The 27838-nt window shown below is 41.0% G+C and overlaps 1 protein-coding gene across 2 annotated transcripts in view; it reads right to left on the bottom strand.

Moving 5' to 3' along the window:
* LOC149311843 (ankyrin repeat- and BTB/POZ domain-containing protein 3-like) overlaps positions 1–27838 on the bottom strand; it is a 286151-nt gene that overhangs the window by 27280 nt on the left and 231033 nt on the right. The window contains exons 5-12 of one of the 2 annotated variants that reach the window (XM_089528047.1): positions 23348–23513; positions 20343–20432; positions 13360–13461; positions 10246–10339; positions 10009–10144; positions 6598–6636; positions 6016–6236; positions 3158–3336 (exon numbers count right to left, since the gene is read on the bottom strand). In XM_089528047.1, the coding sequence (XP_089384173.1) occupies positions 3158–3336; positions 6016–6236; positions 6598–6636; positions 10009–10144; positions 10246–10339; positions 13360–13461; positions 20343–20432; positions 23348–23513 (1027 nt within the window). The remainder of the gene's footprint in view (positions 1–3157; positions 3337–6015; positions 6237–6597; positions 6637–10008; positions 10145–10245; positions 10340–13359; positions 13462–20342; positions 20433–23347; positions 23514–27838) is intronic. The other variant, XM_089528046.1, reaches the window with a different exon arrangement.

Here is a 27838-nt window from a genome sequence, read left to right as displayed (position 1 = left end):
TTTTTGCAAAAAGGAAAGAAAAGGAAAGTTAAAAGAGAAAGAAATCTAGATTGGGAAACAGCAAGAAGAGTTAAGAAGTGACGTGAAAAGGTGTGGAACAAACTGCCAGTCCAAAGGAGTTTGAAAATCAGGATAACATTGGAAGAGGGAGAGTTCTATATATTGTCTTGTAGGATTTCGATAAAGACTTATAAAAAAAATCAATGAACTTCAAATGTTTGATGACTGGCTGTTGTAAAACTGCTTTTTTCTCAAACTCTAATATTTTAAATCAGGGTCGGCAACCCCTGGTCCACGGGCCACATGCGGCCCGCCAAGGCCAGGGGACCGGCCCGTGGCGGTGCTGCCGCCACGGCGGCAATCGGCGGCAGCACCAGGCCCTTGGGGGGGCGCCAGCCTCCTCCCTCTCACGCGAGCCGCTGCTCGCGCGCGAGGCCAAAGGCGCCGCTCGCTCACGCGAGAGGCCAAAGGTCTCTCGCGCGAGCGGGTGGGGCCTTTGGGGGGGCCGCTGGCCTCTTCCTTCTCGTGCAAGCCACTGCTTGCGCAAGAGGCCAAAGGCGCCGCTCGCTCGCGCGAGAGGCCAAAGGTCTCGCGAGCGAGCAGGACCTTTGGGGGGGGCGCCGGCCTCTTCCCTCTTGCGCGAGCCACTGCTCGCACGAGAGGCCAAAGGCGTCTCTCGCGCGCGAGGGGCCAAAGGTCTCGCGCGCGAGCAGGCAGGACCTTTGGGGGGGCGCCGGCCTCCTCCCTGTCGCGCAAGCGGCCGCTCGCGCGAGAGGCCAAAGGTCTCTCACACGAGCGGGCGGGGCCTTTGGGGAGCCGCTGGCCTCCTCCTTCCTGGACCTCTGCCTCCAGCAGGTGAGGGAAGTGAGGATAGGAAGGAAGGAAGGAAGGAGAGAGAGTGGAAGGGAGAGAAAGAAAGGGAGAAAGATAGGGAAAGAAGAAGAGATGGAAGGAAGGAGAGTGGAAAGGAGGGAAGGAAAGAAAGAGGTGTGGAGGGAGAGATGGGGAGAAGGGAGAATGAGAATGAGAAAGGAAGGGTGGGAGGAAAAGGAAGAGAGAGACAGATGGAAGGAAAGAAAGGAAGGAAGAGAGGTGGAGGGAAGGAGAGAAAGGGAAAGGGGAGAATGAGAAAGGGAGGGGGAAGGAAAAGGAAGAGAGAGATGGGTGGAAAGAAGGAAAGAGATGAAAAGAAGGAGACAGCTGTGTGGAGGTAGAGATGAAGAGAAGAGAGCCAGGAAGAAAGAAGAAAGGAAGGGGGAAATGAAGGCGAGAAGGATTGAAAGATGTGTGGAGGAAGAGATGGGGAAGGGAGGGAGGAAGACAGACATGAGGGAAAGGGGGATGTGAAGGGAGACATAGGGAAGGAAGGAAGGAGAAAGAGAAGGGGAGATGGGAAGGAAGAAGGGATGGACCTCTGCCTCCAGCAGGAAGGGAAAGAAGGAAGGAAGGAAAGAGGTGTGGAGGGAGAGATGGGGAGAAGGGAAGGGAGCTAGGAAGACAGGAGGGAGGGAAGGAAGAAGGAAAGGGGAAGAGAAAGGGAGAGGGAAATAAAGGAAGAGGTGGAATGGAGGGAAGGAAGAAAGGGGAAATAAAGGAAAGGGAGGAAGAAAGAGATGAATGGAAGGAAAGAAAGAAAGAAAGAGTAAAAGGGAGAGTGAGAGAGGGGGAATAAAGGAAATGGAGGAAGAAAGGCATGGAAGGGTAGTAAGAAGGTGAAATGGAAATAGAAAGGGAAGAATAAGGAAAAGGGAGGAAGAGAGAGACAGATGGAAGGAAAGAAAGGAAGGAACAGAGGTGGAGGGAGAGAAAGGGAAAGGGGAGAATGAGAAAGGGAGGAGGAAGGAAAAGGAAGAGAAAGATGGGTGGAAAGAAGGAAAGAGATGAAAGGAAGGAGAGAGAGTGGAAGGGATGGAAAGAAAGAAAGAGCTGTGTGGAGGCAGAGATGAAGAGAAGAGAGCCAGGAAGAAAGAAGAAAGGAAGGGGGAAATGAAGGCAAGAGGGATTGAAATATGTGTGGAGGGGGGAGGGAGGGAGGAAGACAGACATCAGGGAAAGGGGGATGTGAAGGGAGACATAGGGCAGGAAGGAAGGAGAAAGAGAAGGGGAGATGGGAAGGAAGAAGGGATGGACCTCTGCCTCCAGCAGGAAGGGAAAGAAGGAAGGAAGGAAAGAGGTGTGGAGAGAGAGATGGGGGGAAGGGAAGGGAGCTAGGAAGACAGGAGGGAAGGAAGAAGGAAAGAGGAAGAGAAAGGGAGAGGGAAATAAAGGAAGAGGTGGAATGGAGGGAAGGAAGAAAGGGGAAATAAAGGAAGAAAGATGAATGGAAGGAAAGAAAGAAAGAGTAAAAGAGAGAGTGAGAGAGGGGGAATAAAGGAAATGGGGGAAGAAAGGCATGGAAGGGTAGTAAGAAGGTGAAAGGGAAATAGAAAGGGAAGAATAAGGAAATGGGAGGAAGAGAGAGACGGATGGAAGGAAAAAGAGTGGGAGTGAGGGAAGGAAGTGGGAGAATGAGAAAAGGAGATGGAAGAAGGAAAAGGGAGGAAGAAAAGAGAATGAATGTGAGATGGGGGGTGGCAGGTCTGGCAAAGAGGGCCAGGCCTCTAGTGCTGGTGCCCGCTGTTGGCTTTTTTGCGGGCCCCTGACAGGGCCTGGGGCCCGTCAGGGGCCCGGAAAGAGGGCGAGGCCTCCAGCACTGGCCCCGCCCCTGGAGGGTGGAAGCTCCACCCCCAGTGTGTGGCACCGCCCCCGGAGGGTGGAAGCTTCACCCCCCCGGCTTCGGCCCCCCAGTTGTCTGAGGGACAGAAACCCGGCCCCCGGCTCAAAAAGGTTGCCTACCCCTGTTTTAAATCATGCAGGGTGCATCTACACTGTAGAAATAATGTAGTTTGACACCACTTTAAGTGCTATAGCTCCATCCTACAAAATCCTGGGATTTGTAATTTTAGCCTTCTCTGCCAAAGATTTTTTCTACAGTGTAGATGCACCCGCAATCTCTTTCTCTCGATATAGTCTGAGAATTTTAACTTTCCCTTTTCGTGTATTTGGCCTTTGTCATATATTTTGTATAATGCATTTATAACCCCACCCCACCAAAAAAACATGGTAGGTAATGAAAACAATGACAACAATGGAATCATGAAGCCACAGTTTTGCCTACCTTGCTTGCCTTCAAGATCTCAATCATTAAAGGCAATCCTTGGGTAATCAGTTCTTCAGTGTATTCTTCCTCCTGGATTGATTTAAATTCTTTCAGCAAGCACTGGATAAGAGGTCTTCTGTGCTGCTGAAAAGCAGTTCTCAAGGATTCCAGCCATGTATGGAGAGTCCATGGTACACCTGTTTAAAACAGAAATTACCCTAAATGTTTATGTCTCCAAATGTTTACATAACTCCAAATATTATTTTTCTGATATGAAGACTTCCGTGCTGGACCAAATTCTGAAACTTATATTATTTCTTTTGGTGGAGTAAACATCAAAAACAATTTCATCAATTGGCAAAACTGAACCTTTATCACAGTGGGGTTGTGCGGTGGCACTGCTAGTTTCTGGAGTTTTCTGGCCCTGCTGCTGCTACTCAGCCTTGGTGTTGCCACCTCTTCACCTGTCCTCTCCAAGCAAGAAAGCAATCAGTGAAGTGAGAAAGGAGAAGCAGCAGTAATTTTCATTTCCCTTGTCTTTTCTGACTCAGTGATGATACCAGTTGCTGTCAAGCTCCTGGATTACCTCAGTGCTGGAGAGAAGAGTAATGCCCAAGAAGCACTACTCCCATTTCAAGATGCTCTCATCTCAAGTCTCCAGGAATCCTACTGTCCTCTTCCCAAACCCTGCCTTGGTTCACAACTCTCATCGCTCATCCCACTACCCTCAAAGCATAGGTGCTGATGGACCAAGTGGGAAGCTCAGAGTCATCATCACAGTGCCCTCTTCCTGGCCATCAGAAGATCCATTTGTTCAGGGTCTTCTGCCTTTGCCAGTAGTAAAGGCCTAATATGGAAATCAAAACAGATTCAGCTGCACACTTTCAAAAATAGACTGAGCTGAAACCACTGAACCAGGATGTGAGGAAATTGGTAACTTTATATATAAACCTGCTGTCTCCACTGGCCCTTTGCTGAATTAAGAGCTCTTATACGTCCATTTGTCTGTCCAGGACAAATGGGCTTGGAGGGAGAGACGAACTGTGAGCACCTGTGAAAAGGAAGAGGATTATGTGGCCAAACAAAAGGAAAGGGTACTTTAAGGGCACCTTGCCTAAGGCCTCATCCTCTTCCCTTCTCTATTTTCAATAACATGTGGAGGCCTTGCACTTATGAAGGCTCTTGTGTGGTTTGCAACCCTGGATTGTTAAGGTTCTAAACTGGGCATTTAGCCCCCATGCACACAGGGGATTCCCTACTACAGAAGGTACAGTAATAGCATTGGTGGAGGGTGAGAAGGAGGTGGATACCCTCCTGTGAGTATCTATCATACTAAATGGTTCCTTACCCAAGAATCTAGCACCCCTGCCTGCTATCTGTTATGGCCAGTTGGAGCTCCTGCTTTAAAAAAGAATGCCGATGTTGCTCAAATTTTTGGATCTGTTAAAAGGTGTTTAATATATTTTTGATTAAGTTAAATCAATACTTTTTGGGTCAAACAATTCCTTTTTGATCAAACAATTCTCAAGATGGCTTACAATTGTAAAGCATATCCCTTGGAGAGTGGGTAGTTAGGCACAAGATAGGTCTCAAAATGAATGGGACTTCAGTCCCTGTTACCTCCTGCTAGTATGGCCAGTGGCCAGGAATTACAGAAATGGAGACCCAAAACATCTACCCACCGTGAAATACATGAACCCTAATTTGACACAATGCCAACTGTTATACTACTAGGTTAGTGCTTCTCATTTTATCAGATATAAGGGACCAGCAATTATTCTTTTTCATACTAGCATCATATTTGTGCCCACTGATTACATTTTTTCTTTCTCTCCTATTAACTTGCCATGAATTGACGCAAGCACTGTTCCAGGGACCACTACTTTGAGAAGAGCTGCCCTAGCTGATGAATATGACCACACTTCAGTGTTGTAGATTGGGGAAGTTGGTGCTGAGAGCTTTGGAGTGAAGGCCTGGCTGTGTTTCCTTTCAATTCTGTCCCTCTGGGACAATATTAGAAATTCTTGTGAAGAGAAGCCCTTCTTTAAAAAGGCTTTTCTCCTCTCCCACAAAGGATGGGTGCTAGTTGTGATATAGGGATACACTGAATGAAACTCAAATAATGTTTGTTTCCTGAGTAATGACTGTTTTCTTTACATACAGATTAATTGTATGTATAAATTCATTTGGGAACTGCCAAATTAACAAAGTGTAAGCTACGCATGGGATGTTTTTGGCTGAAGAGTGATATATAGATAATGTAAATAAATAAATATATAAATAAATGTGATATATAGTTGATATTTCTTTTAAGAGAAAAACAGTTGTACTTGAAAATAATTCCTGTGCTGGACTCTCTTAATCTTTTTGTCATAGGGGCAACAAACAGACAAAACAAAGAACAGAAAGGACAAGCACACAAAGATGGGGAGCTGGGGATGGAATCAAATCAACAGCTGCTTTTTGGAAAGTAAAAGATATAGAAAAATATCAGAGAAAAAGAAAAAGAAAGAGGAGATGTTGGTGCAGACACAGACACAGCTCTCAATGATAATATTTAACCAGGCCTTTTAATTTTATGATCCTTGCCCCTATTAGAATAGCATATTTAGCATAACAGTTCATAACTGCAATTGTCAGACCCAAATACAGATCCATGAGAAATTAAAAATCTAGTCATGTTGTTAGTTTATTTTTAACATTCGAATTATCTTGTCTTCCCAGGCACATTCAAAACTTGTCTGCTTTCTTGCTTGACAAGAATTTGGGAACAATCAGAAATTGCCAGCAAAAGTGACAGAGGCCTCTCCCATCAAGTCACATTTCTGACACTTGTTTCTCATGGGAGAGAAAACACTGTGGAAACCAAAACTGACCTATGCTCCTTATGTCAATGGTTACATCCACATATCCATGTTCGGCACTGTGATACATAGCTTCCTTCAGAGCTTTCAGTCTGGCCTTGCTGTTGCGGCTGGCACATAAAGGCGCGGGAGTGCTGTCTGCCAAGTCAGTTCCCTCAGCCAGTATCTCCTCCAGGGACAGGATATCACTCTTCTCCTTCTCTGGCTGAGCAAGCAGCTTACGAAACACATTTCTGTCAATCACAGGGCAAAAAGAAAAGGGTAGGGGCAGGGAAGGTGGGGAAAGGCCACCAGATTGGAACTGTTCATAGCGAAGCTAGAGCTAACTAGACATCTAGCTAATGCTAAATCTAGTTAGAATGTCTAACTAGATTCTCTAGCAAACCAGCTTTCAAGCAAAGCTTTCTTCCCCTTTTATGAAATATAATTTATTTGGGCTTGAGGCTGCAAGTCCAATGTCCAAAACAGAGACTCCTTCTGTTCATCAACAAGCTTACACCATTGTGGTACTCAATGGAGTCATCCCCAATTGATGAACTGTCAGAAATGATCAATCAAACCCAGTGAGCATCTTCTCCCTTACCTCCCACCTACCTTATATGCTTACATCTTGCTAGCTGCGCATGTTCAGTCCTGTGGGGGATAGAATAAGCAATGTATCGAGAGCAAATGGGCGAATGAGTGTCTGCCTGAGTGTGTTTACTGGGGAAAGAAACATCATTCTCTTGCTAAGAGAAATGATGGATGCATTATGCCATGCAGTGTAATAAAGGAAGATATGTTCCGTGATATCCCAGATGACAACCACAATCCAGACATCACAGTGGATTCTTCACCTGTCATATGAACCTAGCATTTTCTGGGCTTTGCAATATGCATGGAAGATAGCTCAATTTCCATGGCAGATGCACCAACTCTAAATGTGTTACTCCTGAAAACTTCATTTCAGGTGAGATCCTGTCCCCCTGCCATGTCTACAGCACCACATGGATTAGAAAGTTCATCCTTTACCTTCTTGCTTTTTTAAATAGAAATATTACAAAAATATTAACAAATCTTTAAAACTTGCAGTGCTGCTCTGGAACTGTGGTATGGTGCTATGGCAACATTACAGATGTTAGACAATTACATAGCCAGTTTTGATGACTGAACTTACAAAGCCCACCTTGGCCTTGGAGAGAGGAACGAACATTTACACTGAGTACAGTGAGGCTGCATACACATTGTTCCTGATGCTTATAAAATGTTTAATCTGCCTTCACCCTTATAGAAAATAAACCTGTAGTAAATTCTTCCTCCCTAATATAGCTATAGGTGTCATTTTTTTCTTTATTTCTCTGTAGAATTTTGTGCAGAACTGGGTAAGAGTCACATAATTTGGATCACTGAAGTTTACTGTGTAATCATCAATAATAAAAACTGTATTCAGTCCCTGAAAGTGACCATATCTGCTAAGCAATCCTATGCTCTCCCAGGAACATTACAACATACATCTGAAATTTGAATTTTGACAAATAAACTGCTTCTTCAGAATAGTATCAATTCAGAATGGTGCTAATACATGTGAAGATGATAATGATGGAATGGGAACACACAGACTTCTCTAGTTAGGAAATGGAAGTGTTCTGGAAAACAGCTGTGGCAAAGAGAAGAACCATTCAGGGATCTATAAGTGTTTATTAAGGAGGAATGAAATTGCTTTTGAACAGGTTCTTTGACACCCTCACACACACCCCTCTCCATCCTTACAGTGACATAGTGAGTTTGCCTTTCTAAAGGACCATCCACACATTGCAAATTTATCACTCCACAATAGTAAGATCAAGCAATGGTTTCCATGTGTAAATGGGTCACCACAGATCTACTACTACAGAAATAGCTTTGTTATCACCCCACTTTAAATATAATGCTGTTCATCAACTGGGATCAATTTACACACTCAGAGGAGTCCAGGATTAAATGCTGAGTAATAAATCATTTACAATTAAGTGTGGAACTGCTCTTGGATTCACTTCCTCTGTGCCTCACATATTAACAGATCTGCATCTGGCACATTTCTCTCCCATCTTAAACTTGCTTTACTTTCACGTTGATCTTCCTGTTCTTCCCCTTGCCTCTATAATTAACAATGTTTAGAACACAACCAAGCAACTACCTTGATGGGATTTTCTCTCTGCTGCACTATGGCTGTTTCTCCCAAATTTGGCAGAGTTGTGATTTCATATCTACTTAGGGCCCCATGAGACCTTCAGATTGAAGAGCTCTTGGGTTGCTTCATGAACTCAGCCCTTGTTCTCATAATCTTCCTCCAATGCTTCACAAAATTTGTCAAGGCAAGGAAACCATGCCTTATGAGGAAAGCCTTAGGGAGCTGGGTATGTTTAGCCTGGAGAAGAGATGGTTAAGGGGTGATGTGATAGCTCTGTTTAAGTATCTGAAAGGGTGTCAAACTGAGGATGGAGCAAGCTTATTTTCTGCTGCTCCAGAGAATAGAATATGGAACAATGGATGCAAGCTCCAGGAACAGAGATTCCACTTCAACATTAGGAGGAATCTCTTGACAGTAAAGGTCTATTTGACAGTGGAACACACTCCCTCGGAGAGTGGTGGAGTCTCCTTCATTGGAAGTCTTTAAACAGAGGCTGGATGGCCAACTGTCGAGGGTGCTTTGATTGTGATTTCCTGCATGGCAGGGGGGTTGGACTGGATGGCCCTTGCGATCTTTTCGAACTCTATGATTCTATGATTTGTAACTGAAGACATGACTGAGACCCCCCCCCCCCGACTTTTGCAGTTACCAGGTGACACTATAGCCACCTACATGTTTATCCAGAAGTGAATCTGCTTTGGAGGGAGCCCAGAAATAGAACTTGAGAAGACGAACTTAGAACTGGTGCCTGGAGAAAGCTGAGGAGGAAGTCTATCAGTGTCTTTTGGTGGATTAAACAACCTTTAAGGTACCTTCTAACTCCACAGTTCTGAGGTACAGATGTAAATGTATGGATCCCAAGATTGTTGCAAAGTGTTTATTTTCACTTCCATAAAATTTGAGGAGTAAATATGAAGTCTTCCTTTCTCAGACATTTTAAGGACATAAAAGAGGCCTCCTGGTTCAAACCAGACATTCATCATTCTTTTCCCCAACAGAGGCCAATCACCTTGTCTGGGAACTTACAAGGTGGGCAAGAAGGTGTCAGAAGCTGCCAGGGCTATGTCTGGGTAGTCCATGTTTCTTTGGTTCTCCAGCTGTTTAGAATTTCAGTTCCAAGAAGCCCTAGCCAGAATGTTCAGGAGTTCTGGGAGCTAGAGTTTACAACACATTATGGGACCAGAGTTGAAAGCTACTGTCCTAGACAATGTTCCCTAGATACTTATCACTGGAGAGTGAAGGCTTCCATATCAGTGGGGCAGTGAATCCATGCTGGGTTTTATTCTGAATTTAAGGAACTACTAAAGATTCTGAACCTTTTAATCAAAAAGGTTTAGCACTGGATAGTTCCTCTAAAGTCTGGAAACCACCAGCTGCCACTGTACTTGCTTAACAGAATCACTGTCTCTCCTTGTCTGGAACAGTAACACAGGTTTCCAATTCAGGACAAGATAACATGTTTTCTGACCCTTACCTTGTGCTGGTTCCTGACTTGTGTACTGATGCTAACATCTGACATAATTCTTATCATCCCACACACAGGTGACTGCAGCTTGATAATAACAGAACAAAACCACACACCCTGCCCACTGTTTGTTGTCAGTGTTTGATGTACAGGCATACTGCCTCTGAACATGGAGATTCCTTTAAGTTACCAAGGCTGGTGGTCACTTACTGACCTAGCCTAATCTTTTATCCAGTCTTTGAAACAAAAGAACACTGCAACATTCAGCAGCACACTTATAAATGTGGAGATTAATGTATCTGACTAAAGCATAGTGCACACATTTTGCAATATTTTACACCATCCTATATACACAAATCACCTCATTTAATTAGGGCTCTCCCAACTCTACCTGTGTCCATGTGCAGCAGCCTGGCTGAAGGAGTTCATATCACCTTGTGGAGTCATAGAAATTCCATTCCTGTACATGGTTCCAATCATGGGGTCAGCACCTCGTTCCAAAAGGAGACTAACCAATTCAAAATTTCCTGTAAATCAATAAAGTGAGGGTTGTTTTTTTTTTAAACCCTCTTCAATCAGATTTTCTTAGCTAGGGAGTTATTACACAGTTTGATAAGAAAAATCTTACCAGCAGCTGCTGCCAGTTGCAATGGAGTTTCCGAATAGTTTTCTTCACCATGTTCCAAAGAACCTTCTACTTTGGCTCCTGCATCCAGCAACAACTACAAAGGAAATTCACCATTTAAGGCTGTTGATTTATACCTGTCTGCAAGATCCTGAAGATTAATTAGATGCAAAAGGTGGTTGGGCAATCCCAAAGCCAACTGAATTCAAGGTCAATTCACTTTCCAACTGGGCTTGTGATTAGTTGCATATTTATCTAACCCAGGATGCATTTTTCAGTCCTGTGTTTGGTGTAGGTCACTCAGAAAGTGTATCAGGAAGGAAGCGGATCTGGGGGCAGGGACAGCCACATTGTAATGCTGCAAGGTGTGACAGGGAGAGCTTAAATGTTTGCAAAAGTGCACCATCCTTCATGACCCCTATATTTGTGGGGAAGCACTGCTGAGTACTCTATCATGGGCAAAAACAACAATTCAAGACACCATTCACATAAAAGCCAAACATTTGTAATAATCAGACAAATTCTTCACTTGAAGCGTACCAGAAATCCACGCTTGTGGTAAATGTAACCTCAGCTTGAAAGCAAGAGCTAATTAACGCTTGATTTTTTTCAAACTTTTTCAGTACTCCTACTTCCAGTTTTATTGCAGAAAAAGCTGGCCACAAAAATGGGTGTAGCTCAAGGGTGAGCAACTGTCAGAAGCTAGAGGGTAGCATTAGCCTCCTAGGAGAACATGGAGGGCTGCACCCTCTGGTCAAACCCTGGTCTCCAGAGTCGCTGTCCAACACTCAAACCACTACACCATGCTGGCTCTCACTCTATTTAGAATCAATGTAGTCATAACATACATAAAACAGGAAAGTCCATCTTTCCTGTTTAAGGTACTATGGCAGCAAGTCCTGGGTGGCTCCAAATCACTGATATCTCATGGACGAAACAGGATTATCTTTCCCCCACCATTTTGGGTTGAAGCACTTCCCCTCCTGCTAAGCCCACAAGCACCATTGTTCCTATTTCTCAAGCAAGGATCTGTTCTGGATAGGCTAAGAGCTGTTTCATCAAAGAAGATTCCAAGGATTGGACCTTGGATTTATCTGTAATTGTTCAATATTCAAGATTTATATTAAACTCAAAAAATTCTTCTAAGATAATTAGTAAATAAATCAAGACAAAGATATTAAGGGGGAAAGAACCAGAAACACATATTGTTATGTTGCATAGGATACCAAGGTCAAGAGACCAAACTACCCTCCACCTGCCTTGTCATGCTACATTTGGGACCATTGTCCTCCTTCCACTTTTTATTCAATATAAGCTTTACAATATACAGTATTAAAAAAGGCATGCAGAAATATTAGTGGGGGTTCTAGCCTAAACTTTTAAAATTTTGTCTTCTAAACCAGCCACTTATCAATTCAGAGCTTAGTCTAGTGAATGCGGTTTGCTTGAGGTGGTCACAGTTCCAAGTTTGTCTTTACTGTAGGAGTGTGGCAGAATGATGTCATGTGTGTAGCTATTCACATCTTTTTCATTCCTTATTAGATTTTGTTTCATTGAAATTAAAAAAAAAGTGTGGGAAACAATAAGAAAATGTAGGAGGAGGACTTTGTTGTCATTATGTGCAATCCAGTTAATTCTGACTTATGGTGAGCCTCTTATAGAGTTTTCTTGGCAACATTGATTCACTGTCACTGTCTTTCTCTAAGGCTAAGAAAGTGTGACTGCCCCAAGGTCAGCTAAGAAATTATTATGCCATCTGGATCCACTATAAAATTCCATAAATGACACAGGAAAGATGTATAATAAAATGGCTTTTCTAGAAGTACCCAAGGAGCATTATGGAAGTACTTGTTGGCTTATTTAGTTTTCACATGCAAAAAAAGCCTCAAAATAAGAGTAATCTTGTGGCAATTGAACACTTTCTTCAGAATGCCTTGACACATTGAGAGATCCTTTTGTCGCTGAGGACAAGAACATCTGTGAATATTCTACAACCTTACAAGGCAGTGCGTGCTTGAAATTATAGTCTTCACAGGCTTTAGTTACTGAAAATGAGAGCAGCAATAGATAGTTCTGGAAAAGTCTGTATGGGTTGCACTGAACTGACAGCTGGTGGCTTGAGCATTCTGTGATAATCTTCTATTAGCCATATCTTTCAGTTGCATAAGCAGATAGGAGAGCAGGAAAGGATGAAGAACATACAGGTTATGGTAAGTGGATGTACTGTACAGGGACATCCTTTCACCAGCAACTGGCTGAATAAGGACAATAATCCAAGAACTACCTAAGAGCCAACAGAGAGAGATCAATAAGATGCCCTTTAAAGTTAATAAGTGGGATCTAGTAATGCGACATCTAGTGCTCCCCAGATTTGAGCTATCATGATTTAATACCCATTAATAGATCTATAATCTGTTAATCTGCATTATCATTTAAAAAGCTGTTTAAATTTGTGATCATAATACCATCCCAAAGTTATTAAACTCACACATTAATTAAGCACTGCATGGAACAATTTATATTCCCTTTGTTTATTTTGAAGCTTCAGTGAATTATATGCAATGGAAAGAAAAACATTTGGAGAGAAAAAAAATCTCTTGAGTCCTTCACTTTACTCAGTGTTATTCTTCCCTATTCTTTATAATCTAGTTCAATTTTCCTCTTTGGAATAAAAGAAAGTATTAGGTCCAGTTGGGAAGAAGAGAGGGAAGTCTTGCATTATTTTCACTGACACTAGAGAAAAACCAGTAAATAAACAGATACATAAAACACATGACTGAGAAGGAACAAAAGGAACTGAAGCATACAATTTCATTTTAAAACTTTTTTTGTTTCGTAATCACTTACAACACAATCATATGCATTTTTACTCAGAAGTAAGGCTCGTTGCATACAATGGGATTTACTCCACAGCACATATGTTTAGGATACCAGCCATCCCTGTAGTTATATATAATAGTTATTATATATATCTATATCTATACATATCTAAAGCAAGCAAAGAAGCAGCAAGAGGAACCAATATGAAAATGGTGTCCAATTATGGAATGAGTGCCAATAAAAACCTAAAAATGAAAAATAAAATATGAGATGAAGCAAAGGGAAATACAGCAATACCTGGACTACAGGAATATGTCCATGCAACACAGCAAATGTCAGAGCAGTCCAATGGCGGGTCTCGGGGTGGACGGATGGATATTTATGAGGAGTACTGACAACCTATAAACAGATAAAGTAGTTTTCTTTTATAAATGGCTAGATAAAAGCTATATCCAATCAAAACAAACTTGCCAGAATACTGGACACACACCAGTATACAGGAAGAAAAGAAAGCATGCAAAAGGCACTCAGGGGGGGGGGGGACAATTAAAATTTAATAGTAAGAACATACACTTCCTTAACATTCTCCTGTGCCTTTAAATCAGTTATAGTTGTTGTAACTGATTACAGACTGTTGAGAGAAAAAAGTTGTAATGATTGTATCTGATTAGGAGGATTCCCAGGTGAAAAACAGGAAAGGGCTCCTGTACCTTTAATAGCTGTGTAGAATAGAGAATTTCAGCAGGTGTTGCTTGTCATTTCAAACAAACAAGCTTTATTTATATACCGCTACATATTGAACTAACAGTGTCTAAGTGGTTTACAACTGTAAGCTAATTGCCCCCAAGAATCTGGGTACTCATTTTAGCGACCTCAGAAGGATGCAAGCCTGAGTCAAGCTTGAGCCCTTTCACTGGTATTGAACTCACAACCTTATGGTTTTGAGTGAGTGGCTGCAGTACAGGCATTTAACCACTGCACCACCAGGGCTCCTTAAAGTTAAAGGAGTCCTAGCCTATTTTTCACCTGGCAACCCTACTGATTCGTACTAATCATCTGGCAGTGGTTAGAGGTGAGCAATTAATTGTCTAGAGTGGAAATAATAAATTGCATTCCTCACAATCCCAGTCTTCTTGGGTTTCTGAATGGGAATATCAGAAATGGTGAACAACTCTCCCAAAAGACAATTTGGCCACTACTCTTTACATTCACTGGTAGGCAGGTAAAGGTGAAAGTTGGGTGTGTTTTACAGCATTTTCACTTTGGATATAAAAAGAAAAAGACTCAGCAGCTTGGAACAACATCTTCTATGAACTAACTGCAGACCACCCATTGATAGATCCTCTGTTCCACTTAGCATTCTATGGTTGATATGTATAGGATTTTTAAAATTCATTCATGAATAAATGATAAACTATAGTTTGGCACTATGTGAAAGGACCTCAGTAATCCTAGGTCTTGAATGGTCCTCCTCTCCTTATCGATACTTCAGTTTCCATTTCAGATTAACTGCAATTCAGTGTGTCTTCCAAACTAACCTTTGTTAATTTTAATTGGTTAGTGGTATAGTCCAGCTGTGTAAACCACTCTTTGAAGTGGACATATTTTCACAAACCTGAGTTAAAAATCAACCAGTTTTTCAGGTATGGCCGATATAGGAAAGCGCAGTTAATATACAATGGAAGCACAAACGCCTGCAGGAGTTGGGGGGGTGTATTACCCTGAAATTCCTACAATGCTCTCTCTGGAGTGTTAATATAAAGTATGGCTCCACACAGGGTTGAGCCAAGTGTTGGGGATCTGCACTGCTATGCATTCCTCACAATCACAATCCCCCAGATGGGACCCTGGAGCCTCTCTCCCCCCACTTGGAACCTCCAGATTGTTTCCCCCTACTTTTCCTTTTAAGAAGCCCTCTTTCCTTCCTAGGGGCTAAGGAGAGCATTTTCACCATCTTTTGGGGACATACTTGACCTTTTCCCCCCCAACCAGAATGGAAACCAGAAGTCAATTTTCAATCTACTTCCTAGCTGAAAAAAAGGTATTTCCTGACCTTAAAAATATGGCAAATCTTTCAAGAAGATTTTGGGTAATTTTGGGCAGTGGTAGTGGTGGAGTGTCCCAGTGACCTCATAAATAACCTTGGAAATAGCATGTGACCCAGACGCCACAATTTCCTCATCCCAGTTTAATGTGAGGTCTTAGTTAACTGCCATTGGACAGTCCTGTATCAGCAATAGATGATGGTTTTAACTTCCTTCAGCACATTTGGGTTAAATGGACATAATGACTAGTCTCCTCAATAATTCTGTTTTTTTCACCACTTGATAGGAAAGAGACCCAAACATGGTTTTAAATGAATTGATTTCCCAAAATATTCCTATGCTTTCATCTTCACCTGACCAATTGGCCTTCAGTCCTAAACAAGCCACAAGCAGCAGGACTTGAGGATTTCTCAGAGTAGCTGTAATTCATAAATCCTGAGTGAAGTCGAAGGCTTTCATGGCCAGCATCCATAGTTGTTTGTGGGTTTTTCAGGCTATGTTCTGGAAGATGCCAGCCACAGATGCTGGTGAATAGTCAGGAATAAACTCTTCCAGAACACAGCCACATAGCCCAAAAAACCCACAAAAAGCTATGATTATTCCTGACTTTGTCAGAGCAGTTGCCACTGCAACTGTGCATTTGTTTCATGTAACAAAGAATGTCCATGAATCTTAATATGCATTCTGAGCATTCTTATACAAAGCTGCTTTGTAATGTATCAAGTTAAACAAGGAAATTGAAAGGGCAGCATAATATGGGGGAGGGGGTATATATAGTTCTTGTGCTTACTCAGTGTGAAAGCAAATAGAATACTCATCTCTTATGTCTGAGAGAAAAACAATTTCAGGAGTAGAAGTTATTGGTTTTAACTGTATTTTGGCCATTTCAGAGCCAGCAAATACATCCTTTTAAAAACAGAGAAATGTCAAAGTTTGAACTGACAATTTGCTACATCTCACAAACTGGGCTCCTGCCTACTATAGTGTATGTCACAACACAAGTGTTATAGTGCCACACAGGAGTATAACTATGGTGTGTGTGTGTGCAAAATGAGGACTCCCCCCAAAAAAAATTCTGCCCCCTCAGATAATTTTTTTCTTCAGTTCCCAAATTTCTAGCATTGCAATAACTTAAAACTTCAGTTGAGCATTTAAAAAAACTGTATTTTAGGCCTCCAAAGAATTGAGACAGGTGAAGTTACCAAGCGAATGTGAACATAACAAATGTAAGAATTCTAAGTGTGAATAATTTGTAATGTTTCATAGAATCACGGAGTTGGAAAGAGCCTCATGAGCTGTTGAGTACAACCTACTTTTAAATGCAGGATTTCCAGCTAAAGGATCCACAACTGTCCAGCTTTTTTGGGGATATCCAGAGAAGGAAATCCCACCACCTCTCTGGGCAGATGGTTTCACTGCTGAACTGTTCTCAGTGTCAAGTAATTCCTTCTAATATTCAATCAAAATTTACTCCTCTGTAACTTCAAACCATTAGACTTGGTCCTGCCCTCTGGGCAGCAGGGAAGAAGCCTGCTCCCTTCTCTACCTGAAAGCCCTTGAGGTAGTTAAAGAGGGCAATCATATCAGTCCTAAGTCTTCTCTTTACCAAGCTGAACAAGCCCAGCTCCTTCAATGTTTCCTCATATGTTTTGTTCTCCATCTCTCTTATCATCATTGTTGCTCTTCCTAAAATTGTCTATATCCTTCTTAAAATGAGGCACCCAGACCTGGATGCTGTACTCCAGATGAGGTCTGACCAGCACAGAATGTTGTTGGACTATTATTTCCCTTGATCTGAAAATTATGCTTCTATTAATGCAGGTTAAAATAGCATTTGCCTTCTTTGCTACAGCATCACACTGCTGGCTCATGTTTGATCCACAATAATCCCAAATTCTTTTTTGCATCACTCTCTGTAATGCTAGAAATTTGGTATGGGAGGAAAATTTCATGGGGGCGGGGGAGAATTCTTATTGGGCAGCATGCCTTCATTTTGACCCTACTGTAGCTGTATCTCTGGTGCCACAAGACTTGTGTTTTTGTGGGAACAAATTAAAAGCATGAACAGTAAAGGACCAAACTGGATGTGTCATTAATTCTATGTGAGCAATTCAGGTGCACATTTTAAACAATAAGATAGCTGGCAGTGGGAAGAGAAGGAGAGAGAAAAGAGGATTGAAACACATAAAGAGGGGAAGGCCAAATGTGAACTTTCCTCCTCCATTTAATACTGTAAATAATGGGGGGGGGGGGTCCATTGGGCATGTAACATATTAATTCCCACCTGCATGTCATTTTTAGTAATCAGGACACTTAAATCTTCCCATGTCCATCACTCCCCATAACCATAACACTGTTTAGGAAACCATGCTCTTTATCAGCTTGAAGGTGATAAACTGCCTGCTACCATTACACAGGATGAAAAAGCTCTGTGATATACAGCAGCTATTTCATTCTTGGTCCAGCTATTTAATGTATTGATCAGGCAAATCAGCTGTCAGGCAAGCTTCACACACTATATTTATTTTGAATTTCCTGTATCTCTGGTATCAATGCAAAAACAAAGCCAGTCACAGCAAGAGAGTATATTCTTTTTTTAAATGACTCTTTTAAAATGCAAAACATATTTATCTTATTTTAATCAGCAAATATATAAATAATTCTGCATTTCTTTTGTTTTTAATAAGTTACACCCCACTCACCCCCATCAAGATGGAACCAAAGCATGGCTTAAAGGGGCAAATTTCATAACTAGGGAAGGAGTCTTGTTAAATCAGCGTTAACCCTTCTTTGCTTTTACTATTGGACTTTTTCACACTGCCAAAAGTGACGAGAACATAGTGGGATGCTCCCATCATTATCGTGCAATTGTGCAAAGATTTAACATGGGCCGTCACCATAATTCAGTCATTATCCCATGAATAAAGAATAATTCTAGTGACAGTTTTCATTGATGGGAAAGTCATGTGAATGTGAATTACTCTTTATTCACAGGATAATGACAGAATTATGGTGACGTTGCATGATGTAGTCTGATAATTTCGTGCAATTGCGCAATACTGATGGGAGTATCCTGCTATGCTCCTGTCACTTTTGGCCATGTGTTAAACTTCATATACTTCCAGTGCCAAACATCTCTACTGGCTGGCTGCTTTGGTAAAGTTGGTGGAGATACTAATGCCTACTCAGGTTGAGTTCACATTGCAGAAATAATCCAGGTTGACACCATTTTATTTGCCATGGCTCAATGCTATGGAATTCTGGGAATTGTAGCTTGATGGGGCACCAGAGCTCTTTGACAGGGAAGACTAAATGTCTCTCACAACTACAATTCTCAGATGTAAGCCCCATTGCTTCCAATATGGCTTTTCTCCAATAAAAGTGTACAGGAGCCTCCTCAAGCCCTCTGCTTACTAGTTGTGTTGGACTATAGCTTCCATCAGTCCCATACAACCTGGTTAGGTCTTTTGAACCTTTGAGGGCCAACACATTGCCATGATTTTCAGGTCCTCAGGCCTCAAACTATTTGTCTAGAAAAAACATATAAATCTTGTGCTCCAGGAGGCATAATTAGTCATTTTGGAACATATTTATTTCCTAGGTCTTTTTTTAGATCCACAGGTCTCTTTCCCCCCCAAACCAGAAATGACTTCTGACATTTGCATTTTGAATAAAAGGCCTGGGGTTGTTGCAGCCTGAAATGGCCAATATGGAGGTACAGTACTATTACAGTACTGATATATGTGTGGTAATATCTGAGAATACAGGTAATTGTTTTGATATAACACATTTACTAACATTGCTAAAGATATCTTGTAGCAACTTTGAGACTAACTGAAAGAAAGAAATTGGTCACATAGGCCTGTTACAGACTGCCAAAATAAAGCTGCTTCGGGTCACTTTGGAGGTATGCTGTTTAAATGATGCATGGGTCCTAAGAGTCCGGAGGTCGCATCAAAGCCACACTCCATTCCTAAGCACTTGAGTGCAGCTTTTGGTGCAGCTTCCGGATTCTTAGGATGCATGCATCATTTAAATAGCATACCTCCAAAGAGACCCGAAGCAGCTTTATTTTGGCAGTCTGTAACAGGCCATAGTCTCAAAGATTCTACAAGATCTCTTTATGTACTGATTCTACAGACTAACATGGCTATATTTTTGAATTCTAACTTTGCTAAAGTTTCCATACATAAACCTAAGATAATGGCAACAAGTTCAAACAGAAGAAATGGGACATAAATAGGGAGGGTCAGCCAACTTAACATATTTATGCTTTCAAGAAACTGTAACTAATGGCTATTGGTAGCTACAATATATTATAGGTATACAGTATGTTGATAATTTAGATTGCATACTTAGATTGCATAAATAGGCACAGCCTGTTTGATGGATGAACTGTGTATGTTTTGGTGCAGAAAGGAAAAACAAGATGTTGAGCTTTAACAAATAACACTTATTGCAACAATCATTTACAATACATTCAATGGGATTGATCAAGTTTATCTATAATCTCTGAGTCATATAAAGTTTGCAGCTTTAAATAATTTAATTAACACAGTCCTATGCTACCTACATATGCCTCACAGTGTTTAATAGGATTTACTCTCATAGAAGTATAAACAGGATAACAGCCATGCAGCTCTCTCATATCCAAAGTAAATCCCACTGTGTTCAATAAGAGCTGCTGGGATCACACTTATACCTCCACCACCCCCTTAGTATTTTTTTATTTCACTACCAAGTCCTTTTAGTAATAGTTGTAAGCAGAGCTAGCCCAACATATTTTGCTATTTGAGGCACAATCAATCAATCTTTATTTACGGTCAATAGACCAATCAAGGCATACAATAACATAGACCACATAAATGGAAAAGTTGCATAAAGCATAAACCAATATAAAATGGAGAAATTACATTTGAGGCATCCTGACCATTCCATGTGCAAAAATGACTACCAGTTGGATCTTATTTCAGCACTAGTAATGGACAATGTTCTCCACCACACTGAAGACAGCAGGCCAGTTTTGGAGTACAAGAGAGACCAAGAAGCACACAAAGACCTCTGTCCAACACTAGGAGCAGTTCAGGAGAAATGCCCATCTCACTCTGGATGGCAGTAGTGCCAGATTTGTCTATATTTGATATTTCATTTTCATACAGTTACATCCTTGACTCTGGATCTCAGCAATGTCCATAACTTTAACATGGTTGCATGTAATAACAAAAAGAGCCTCACCTCAGCATTTAGGTCTGCTCCAGCATCCAACAACATCTGGACCATAGCTTCATCTCCTCTCACACAAGCATACATCAGTGGAGTCATGCCCTGTGTGAACATCAATGTCAATATATTGAAGTGTTTCCAATGGGACAGTTTTGTTTAAAGTTTCTTGTTTAAATACTGTATTTTCTGGCGTATAAGACTACTTTTTAACCCAGGAAAATCTTCTCAAAAGTCAGGGGTCATCTTATACGCCGGATGTCATCTTACAGGGCAGGTGCTGAAACTTCTGAGCCGGACTGGAGAATCTGCGGTCCCCGCATATGGTAGGGGGGGCTCAAAAACGGCCATGGCCAAATCCCCACTGTATGCGACAATCATATGAAAGCAGCTACCGCTCTGAGAGTCTTGGAGACAGGGAGGGCTGGGCAGGCAGGGGTATATCCTTTCAGTAGAAACATATCACATATAACTGACCAAAATCTTTTATATGTCTTACAAAAATCCCTTCCAACCCAATCTGGATCACATTTAGGTGGAAGTACATCCTGTTAATTCCAATAAGCGGGCAAAATAAGCATGTTTTGGATCAGAGCTTGAAAATGTTATTTTTTTAGACTACAGATCTCAGAATCTCCCAGGTAGCATGAGATTCTGGAAGTTGTAACTTATTTTACACTTATATTTTTATTTTTTATATTCTGCCTTTTTCCAGCACCGAGCCCAAAGTGGATTACAATGTCAATTAAACATGAATAAAGTAGTGTGGAATAGTGGTTTGAATGCTGGACTACAACTCTGGAGACCAGGGTTTGAATCCCTGCTCAGCCATGGAAACCCACTGGATGACTTTGGGCAAGTCTCTCAAACCCTCTCAGGATAAATCTTGCTAAAACACCCATGACAGGGCCACCTTAGAGTCACCATAAATCCGAAATGGCTTGAAGACACAACAACCACAATATAGTAATACAGTAATATTAAGGAACATTTTTAAAATGACTTATAAAAATAGGACTGAATTAAAAACAGTTAAAAAGCATTTAAAATACATTAAATGAATTAAAAGTACAGCACCAACTTGGTGGAATGACTTGGAAAAAATCCATAAAGCAAATAAATCAAACCAAACAAACATAAATGGAGTGTCTGTATCAGACAATCTCACAGTGGGGAGCTGTGCAAGTGGAAGTGAGCGCACTCATGTGTTCTGTCACTGAAATCAGATCTTTAGCCCAAGTGAACATTTGAACCAGGAAACTATTGTTATGAAAACAGATGTGGTATATTTTAAAAATCTATGTTTTAAGATTATTTTACAAAAAATCCATTGTTAGAATTTTTTTTTAAAAAAAGTTGCCTTTTGTTCCTCAAGATGAGTTTAAATCCCACAAAATCAAGGTTTCACTCTATTATTTCTTTCTTGTAAAAAGAAAAAGGAAATCAGAATATTAGGCTTTATTGTGTGAAAATGTACCTCCAACAAATTTATCTGCTTCTTTTTGACAAGTTAGACTCAGACATTTTTAGATTTGTTGCCAATATTGTTAATGGTTGGAGAAGCTGGTACTTTTGTATTTTCCTCCATGGTACACAGTGACTTAATTTTAAATGAAATGCCAGACAGCAGTGTCAAGAGTTGCTAGCTCTAGGGAAATGCTGCCCTGTTTGGAAGAAAACTAGATTAACTGACCCTTTGCTACAGAGTCTCCTGGCTGCAAATTTGTATTAATCTGAAATACCCACTGCAACTGATCAACATATCCCTTGTGATTAGTGTTACTTTGACAATGGCATTAGTCACACCTGCAGTCAAGAAAGGATGGTTAAGTGCAGCACAAGAGTCAGAGGTGTGGGGGTGGGAGGAGAAAAGCAGTTCCTTAAATTCAAAGGATGCCAGAAGCATATCCTCCAACTGTGCCAATTTTGCAGGGGCAGTTACAGCTAATCTTCTGTCATCCCATTTTTTCAGCTGCTTGTAAAATGTCCCACTTTTTCCTTTTGTCCTCACCTCACTTCGATTACTGCAAGCTGAATTCAAAGTTCAAAAGTAGTTTGCACTCAGTGATGGGTGTGCCTACACTGTAGAAAGAATCCAGTTTCCCACCCTTGTAAATCCCAGGATATGACAACATTGAGCCATGCAAGTGGTGTCTAACTGCATTATTTCTACAGTTTGGGCTGTACCCCCGATGCAGAAATAATGCACTTTCACTGCCATGGCTCAATGCGATCAAATCCTGGGATTTGTAGTTTACTGTGACAGCAGAACTCTGCAAAAGAAGGCTAAATATCTCACAGAATTACAAATAGCTGAAACCCATAGTATTCAACCATGCAATTTAAGTGGTGTCAAACTGGATTATTTCTCCAGTGTGGATATAATCGTAGATGCACACTAAGTCAGCAAAGGGGAAAGAAGAAGAGAGGGGAATTTTGCCCCTCCCGGAGAGTCCCCTTCTTCTAGGTTGCATGTTCTTCATCATTAATAACTTTTGTCATCTTGACACACTTTCAGTAGTGCTTGGCCAAAGGTGTCCCAGTGTAAGGTTTGCAGAGACAGAGAGAATAGGCGAATGTGGTGAAGTACTCTACCCTTCTACAACCTGGAACCCCCATGTTTTCTGGACTATAGCTCCCATCTTTCCTCTACTAGGCTGATGGGAGCTATAGTCCAAAATATCTGAATGAGAAAAACGTTGGAATAATGCATTTGTGTGTGAAATTTAATTAGACAGTTAGTTGCCAACAAAAAATAGCTGAGAAAATTAATCAAAAACCAACCTTATCTATAGTGGGGGGGGGGGATTTTTTTCTTTTGTTTTGATCTATTATTATTATTATTATTACATTTTTCACAATTTAATTTTTTTTGGGGGGGCGGGGAAGATCAGGGTTTTTTTTAACAAACAAAAACAACAAATTTTACCTGCCTCTCCCCAAGGCTCATGGTGGGGTACAACATAGAATAAAACACAGAAAACTATTTAAACACCTTAATAGGTTTTGAATTCTTGTACCTGGTCACTCATGCTGTTAATTCCATCAGGCCCTAGTAACGAGATGGCCTGCTTCACCAGATCTGTGCGACCACAGGTCAGCATTCGGAACCCCAGATCCTGCTTGAATTTTGCTTCTGTAGCTACTGCATCCAATTTCCGAGAAGCACAGAAGCAGTCATCGATTCTGCAAATTCGAAAACACAGTTACACCAGGAAACACTCTCAAAAGCAGTTTTCATTGTTCATTTCAGCACAGACATGTTTTGTTTGTGAATGACATACAGCACCATTGGTACAAACAACCTGTATTAAAATCTGTCAAGGAGGATTTGGAAACAAAAGCTGTCCTCCTGACAATAGCTAATCCTAACAGCATTGAGCTATGGCTGTTAAAGTGATGTCAAATTGAATTAATTCTGCAGTGCAGATGCAGTCGGAGTCAGAAGCAATTTCAGGTGGAATCAGAGTGAGAAAAAAATGTTCCAACTTCTACTTTTATTAAAAAATAAAAACTTATAACATTAAATGCTTTGTTTATAGTATATTTACTTTCATGGGAGCTTAGGAAACTTTTCTTGTTCAGAAATTTTAATCAAATAAATATATTTTGTATTCAATCTATGTACCCTGATGATTCACATGGAGGTGATGAAATGAATTGTGTTATTATTTTACTACAGTACATTTGTTATTATTAATTAACTTATATTTATCAATTTTGAAAGAATTGGAGTTGGGCAATAGAAAAATAAAATGATTCCACAGCCTGCACCCAAGCACTTATCAGAAGGTAAAAATAAAAAATAAAAATTGGCTAAAGCCAATGGGTGGAATTTGATTGTTATCATTATTTATTTTATTAGTATCTAGCCTTTCTCACAGTCTGGGACCCAAAGTAGCACAGAACAGATTAAAACAAAGTACAGTTAAAAGCAATGGTTGTAATAAAAAAGGGATTAAAACAATTAAATAGAGTTAATAACTGAAAAAATTGAAAACTGAAACAGTTCAAAAGCATTTAAAATATACTGTAACAATATGAATAAAAAGTATAGCACACCCCCTTAATTGACTTAGTGCAAAACTTTTCTAAATGAAAAGGTCTTGGCTTGCCTTCAGGAGATCACAGGGAGGCAAGCCTGGTTTCCTGTGGAAGAAACTTCTACAGCCTAGGAGCAGCTACTGAGTTGTTCAAAGTCATTCTACCTCTGATGGTGTTGGGAAGAAGAGAAAATCCTCGCCCAACAATCCTAAAATGCTGACTGGCTCATATGGAGAAATATAGCATTTTAGATAGTCTGGACTAATGCCCTAAGTCATAATAAGCACTTTGAGTTGTGCCCCAAAATAGACATTATAGGAAATGTCCTAACAATAAGCATGGCTTAACAGCAAAACATCTGCCTCAGGATATGGTATACCCTCACCTGAAACCTTTAAGCATAATCTGGACAGTCATTTGGAATAGTGCTGTAGTACTATACTAGATCCTACATTATTGAATGATCACCTAGGTTCCTTCCAGCACTGTAATTCTGCCTCTGCCAGTGACATGACATGACATGTTAGGACTGCCAGCCTATTCAGGTTCTAACTGGGGACCATCACCTTAGCTTTCATCTGCTTCTTCTTTGTCCAGGGAAGCCTTCTCCAGGTGGGATAATCATATTCTGTACACACAATTACATCTCTAGATGTGGGCATTTTTATACCTTACAAAAAATTAGGATTCTCATCAGGAATCATAAAATACAGCTAGCCCTCCTTATCCACAGATTTTGTATCCATGGATTCAAGCATCCACAGGTTGAAAATATTCAGAAAAAAACATAAATTCCAAATAGCAAAGCTTGATTTTCCATATAAGAGACACCATTTTGTTATGCCATTGGATTGAATAGGATTTGAGCATCCATGGATTTTGTTATCCACGGGGGGTCCTGGAACCAAACCCCAGTGGATAACAAGGGCCCACTGTAGCTCACAACCCTCAATGGAACTAAAAAATATCCCACAAATACACCCACATTATGGCCATGACCCTATTCAGTGCAGAGAATCTGTTTCCTCTGAGGGGTCTTTGCAGTCAAGGCATGAGGGAGCTGGTCAACTGAGAAATCTTCCAAGCCATCTTTCCTATAGTGCTCGTAGCATTTTGAACAAGTAGTTAAGGAGCTAGTTGGCTCTGCATGGAGCCAACCTCTGGTGGGAGATGTGCATCAGGTGGCTGTCTTCTTTTCTGACAGCAGCATCACATACATGTTGAGGGTGCCCAGGGTCACCTTCCACAATAATTTCTACCACTACTCTTCTGTTTGTATGAGAAGGTTCTAGATACTTCTTTCTGCTCATATCAAAGCTCACATCAGAGCCCACTGTATGACAGGTTTGAATCAGTCCTAGCCTCCAACTTGTTTTTTTTTTATTCTAATGCATGACTATTAAAAGAGTGAGTGAGTTCCAACACTGCATGCTCCCTCCCTACAAAGCATTCTTTTCTCTTGCCTTCATTCTGCTTAACACATGTATTGGCAAGCATTACCTAATGAGCTATTTTGTTTAAGCAAGGTTTGAATCCAATTAAGTAATGCAACTGGTCAGATGATTAATTTACTGGTTAATTTGTTCCACAAAGGGACAGCAGAGGGACACTGTGCAAAGCTACAGCCTTTCCCAGTCAGCTTTGGCCCAAGAAATATACATTGTTGGAGAAGCCATGATATATATAGTGAAGTGTCTACAAGGAAGGCCTAAAGCAGGGGTAGGCAACCTTTTTGAGCCGGGGGCCGGGTTGCTGTCCCTCAGACAACTGGGGGGCCGAAGCCAAAAAATAAATAATTAAATAATTTTTTTTAAAAAAAATTAATTAAATAAATAAACTTTGACAAATGTAGGACAAAAATTTCAAATGGATGACACGCAAAAAAATTTGCTGATTTTTTAAAAAAAGTTAATATAAATGCATGTTTTGGAGGCTTCTATAGACAATTGCCCCCTTGCCTGCCGCTTGCCCCCCCTTATCCGCCTCCTCCTGATAAGCCAAAGGCCCCACGCCCTCACGCGAGAGGCCAAAGGCTCCGGCGGCAATCGGCGGCAGGACCGGGCGGGGGCCGGTCCCAAGGCCTTGCCGGGCCACATCCGGCCCGCGGGCCGCAGGTTGCCTACCCCTGGCCTAAAGGAACCAACATCAACCTATAGGACTGCATGTATCAAGAGTGCCTGTTGAGGTAATGAGGTGTGAAATTGCTAATGCAAAAGAAAACCTGTTTCTAGGAGTGAATTAGAAAGTTGGCCAGTGCAAATAAAGCTAAACTGACCAAATACATTTGCTCAGATTTACAGATCTCTTTCTAGAAATTATTTGGAGATGGTGAAATCTCTCCCTTCTGTACTCACAAAGAAAGAAAAAGGGAGAGACTGGGGGTAGAAAGGAGAGTGGAAGCAGCTTGCTACAGCTATGTCTCCAAAGATAATACCAGTCTTTTGGGAGAAATGCATTTATCTTGGCAAGATAGCTTCCTGACATCAAGAAACTGCAAAAATTCTATTCCAACCATCTCATATATATGCATCTCAGTCTGTTATTTTACTCTGTATTTATTTTATTCATTTACACTGGTGCCTCGGGATACGAAATGATCGGGTTACGAAATTTCCGGGATACGAAAAAGTTGGATTGGCAAAAACTGTTTTGGGTTACGAAATATTTTTCAGGTTACGAAATTCATTTCGGCGCGAAATTCAAATGCTGCAAAGTGCAGCTATAGGCTTTCCAGTGCTAACGGATTATTTTTCGGGTTACGAAATTTTCGGGTTACGAAAGGAATGGCGGAACGAATTAATTTCGTAACCCGAGGCACCAGTGTATTTAAAATTATTTTTAGATTGCCCTTGGGGTAAAATTCCATGAAGGCAACAAGTTGCCAGTTAGCCATTAAATTAGATGACTGGGCTTGGTTTTAGTATTTTTGTGTTTTTTTATTTCTTAAGAAAAGTGCATTTCAAGTTCCGCTTGCTTCATGAATGATGAAAACAGAATTGGACATTTATTGTTTTGTAGTATTGGGCATGGACTATATTTGGGAAAGCAGTTTTAATCCATGAAGCTCACTTTTTGACCCTGAATAAATCATTATCTCTCAAGCTATCCCACTGGATTGTTTTGAAGATTGAATGGGATAACCCAGTATGTCCCATTCTGAACTCAATGGATAGGACTGAATACAGCAAACAAAGGTAAACTTCAAGTCTTCTGTCAGACGAGTGATGTATCAATTCTCAATAACAAAACAAAAGTTTTAATAGCCTAATGTTCTTCTTCTTCCCTTGGTAAGCAATTCTGAAATGCTTCCCACAGCCAGAATCTTCTTATACCATCCATATTTCACACCACACTCAAATTCTACACCTACAAAACTTCCAGTGCTGTGTTTCACATAAATTATCCAAATGGAGATGTTCCTGTCTATTTTTGACAAGCACCATTTCTCTTAAATCTTGAGCATAATT

The sequence above is a fragment of the Sceloporus occidentalis genome, unplaced genomic scaffold (genome assembly GCF_023333645.1).
Source record: "Sceloporus occidentalis isolate IW3139 unplaced genomic scaffold, rSceOcc1.0.p SCAF_5, whole genome shotgun sequence".
In the NCBI taxonomy this organism is placed as follows: domain Eukaryota; kingdom Metazoa; phylum Chordata; class Lepidosauria; order Squamata; family Phrynosomatidae; genus Sceloporus; species Sceloporus occidentalis.
The sequence above is the reverse complement of the archived record's forward strand: the minus strand, read 5'-3'. Positions and strand labels throughout refer to the sequence as shown.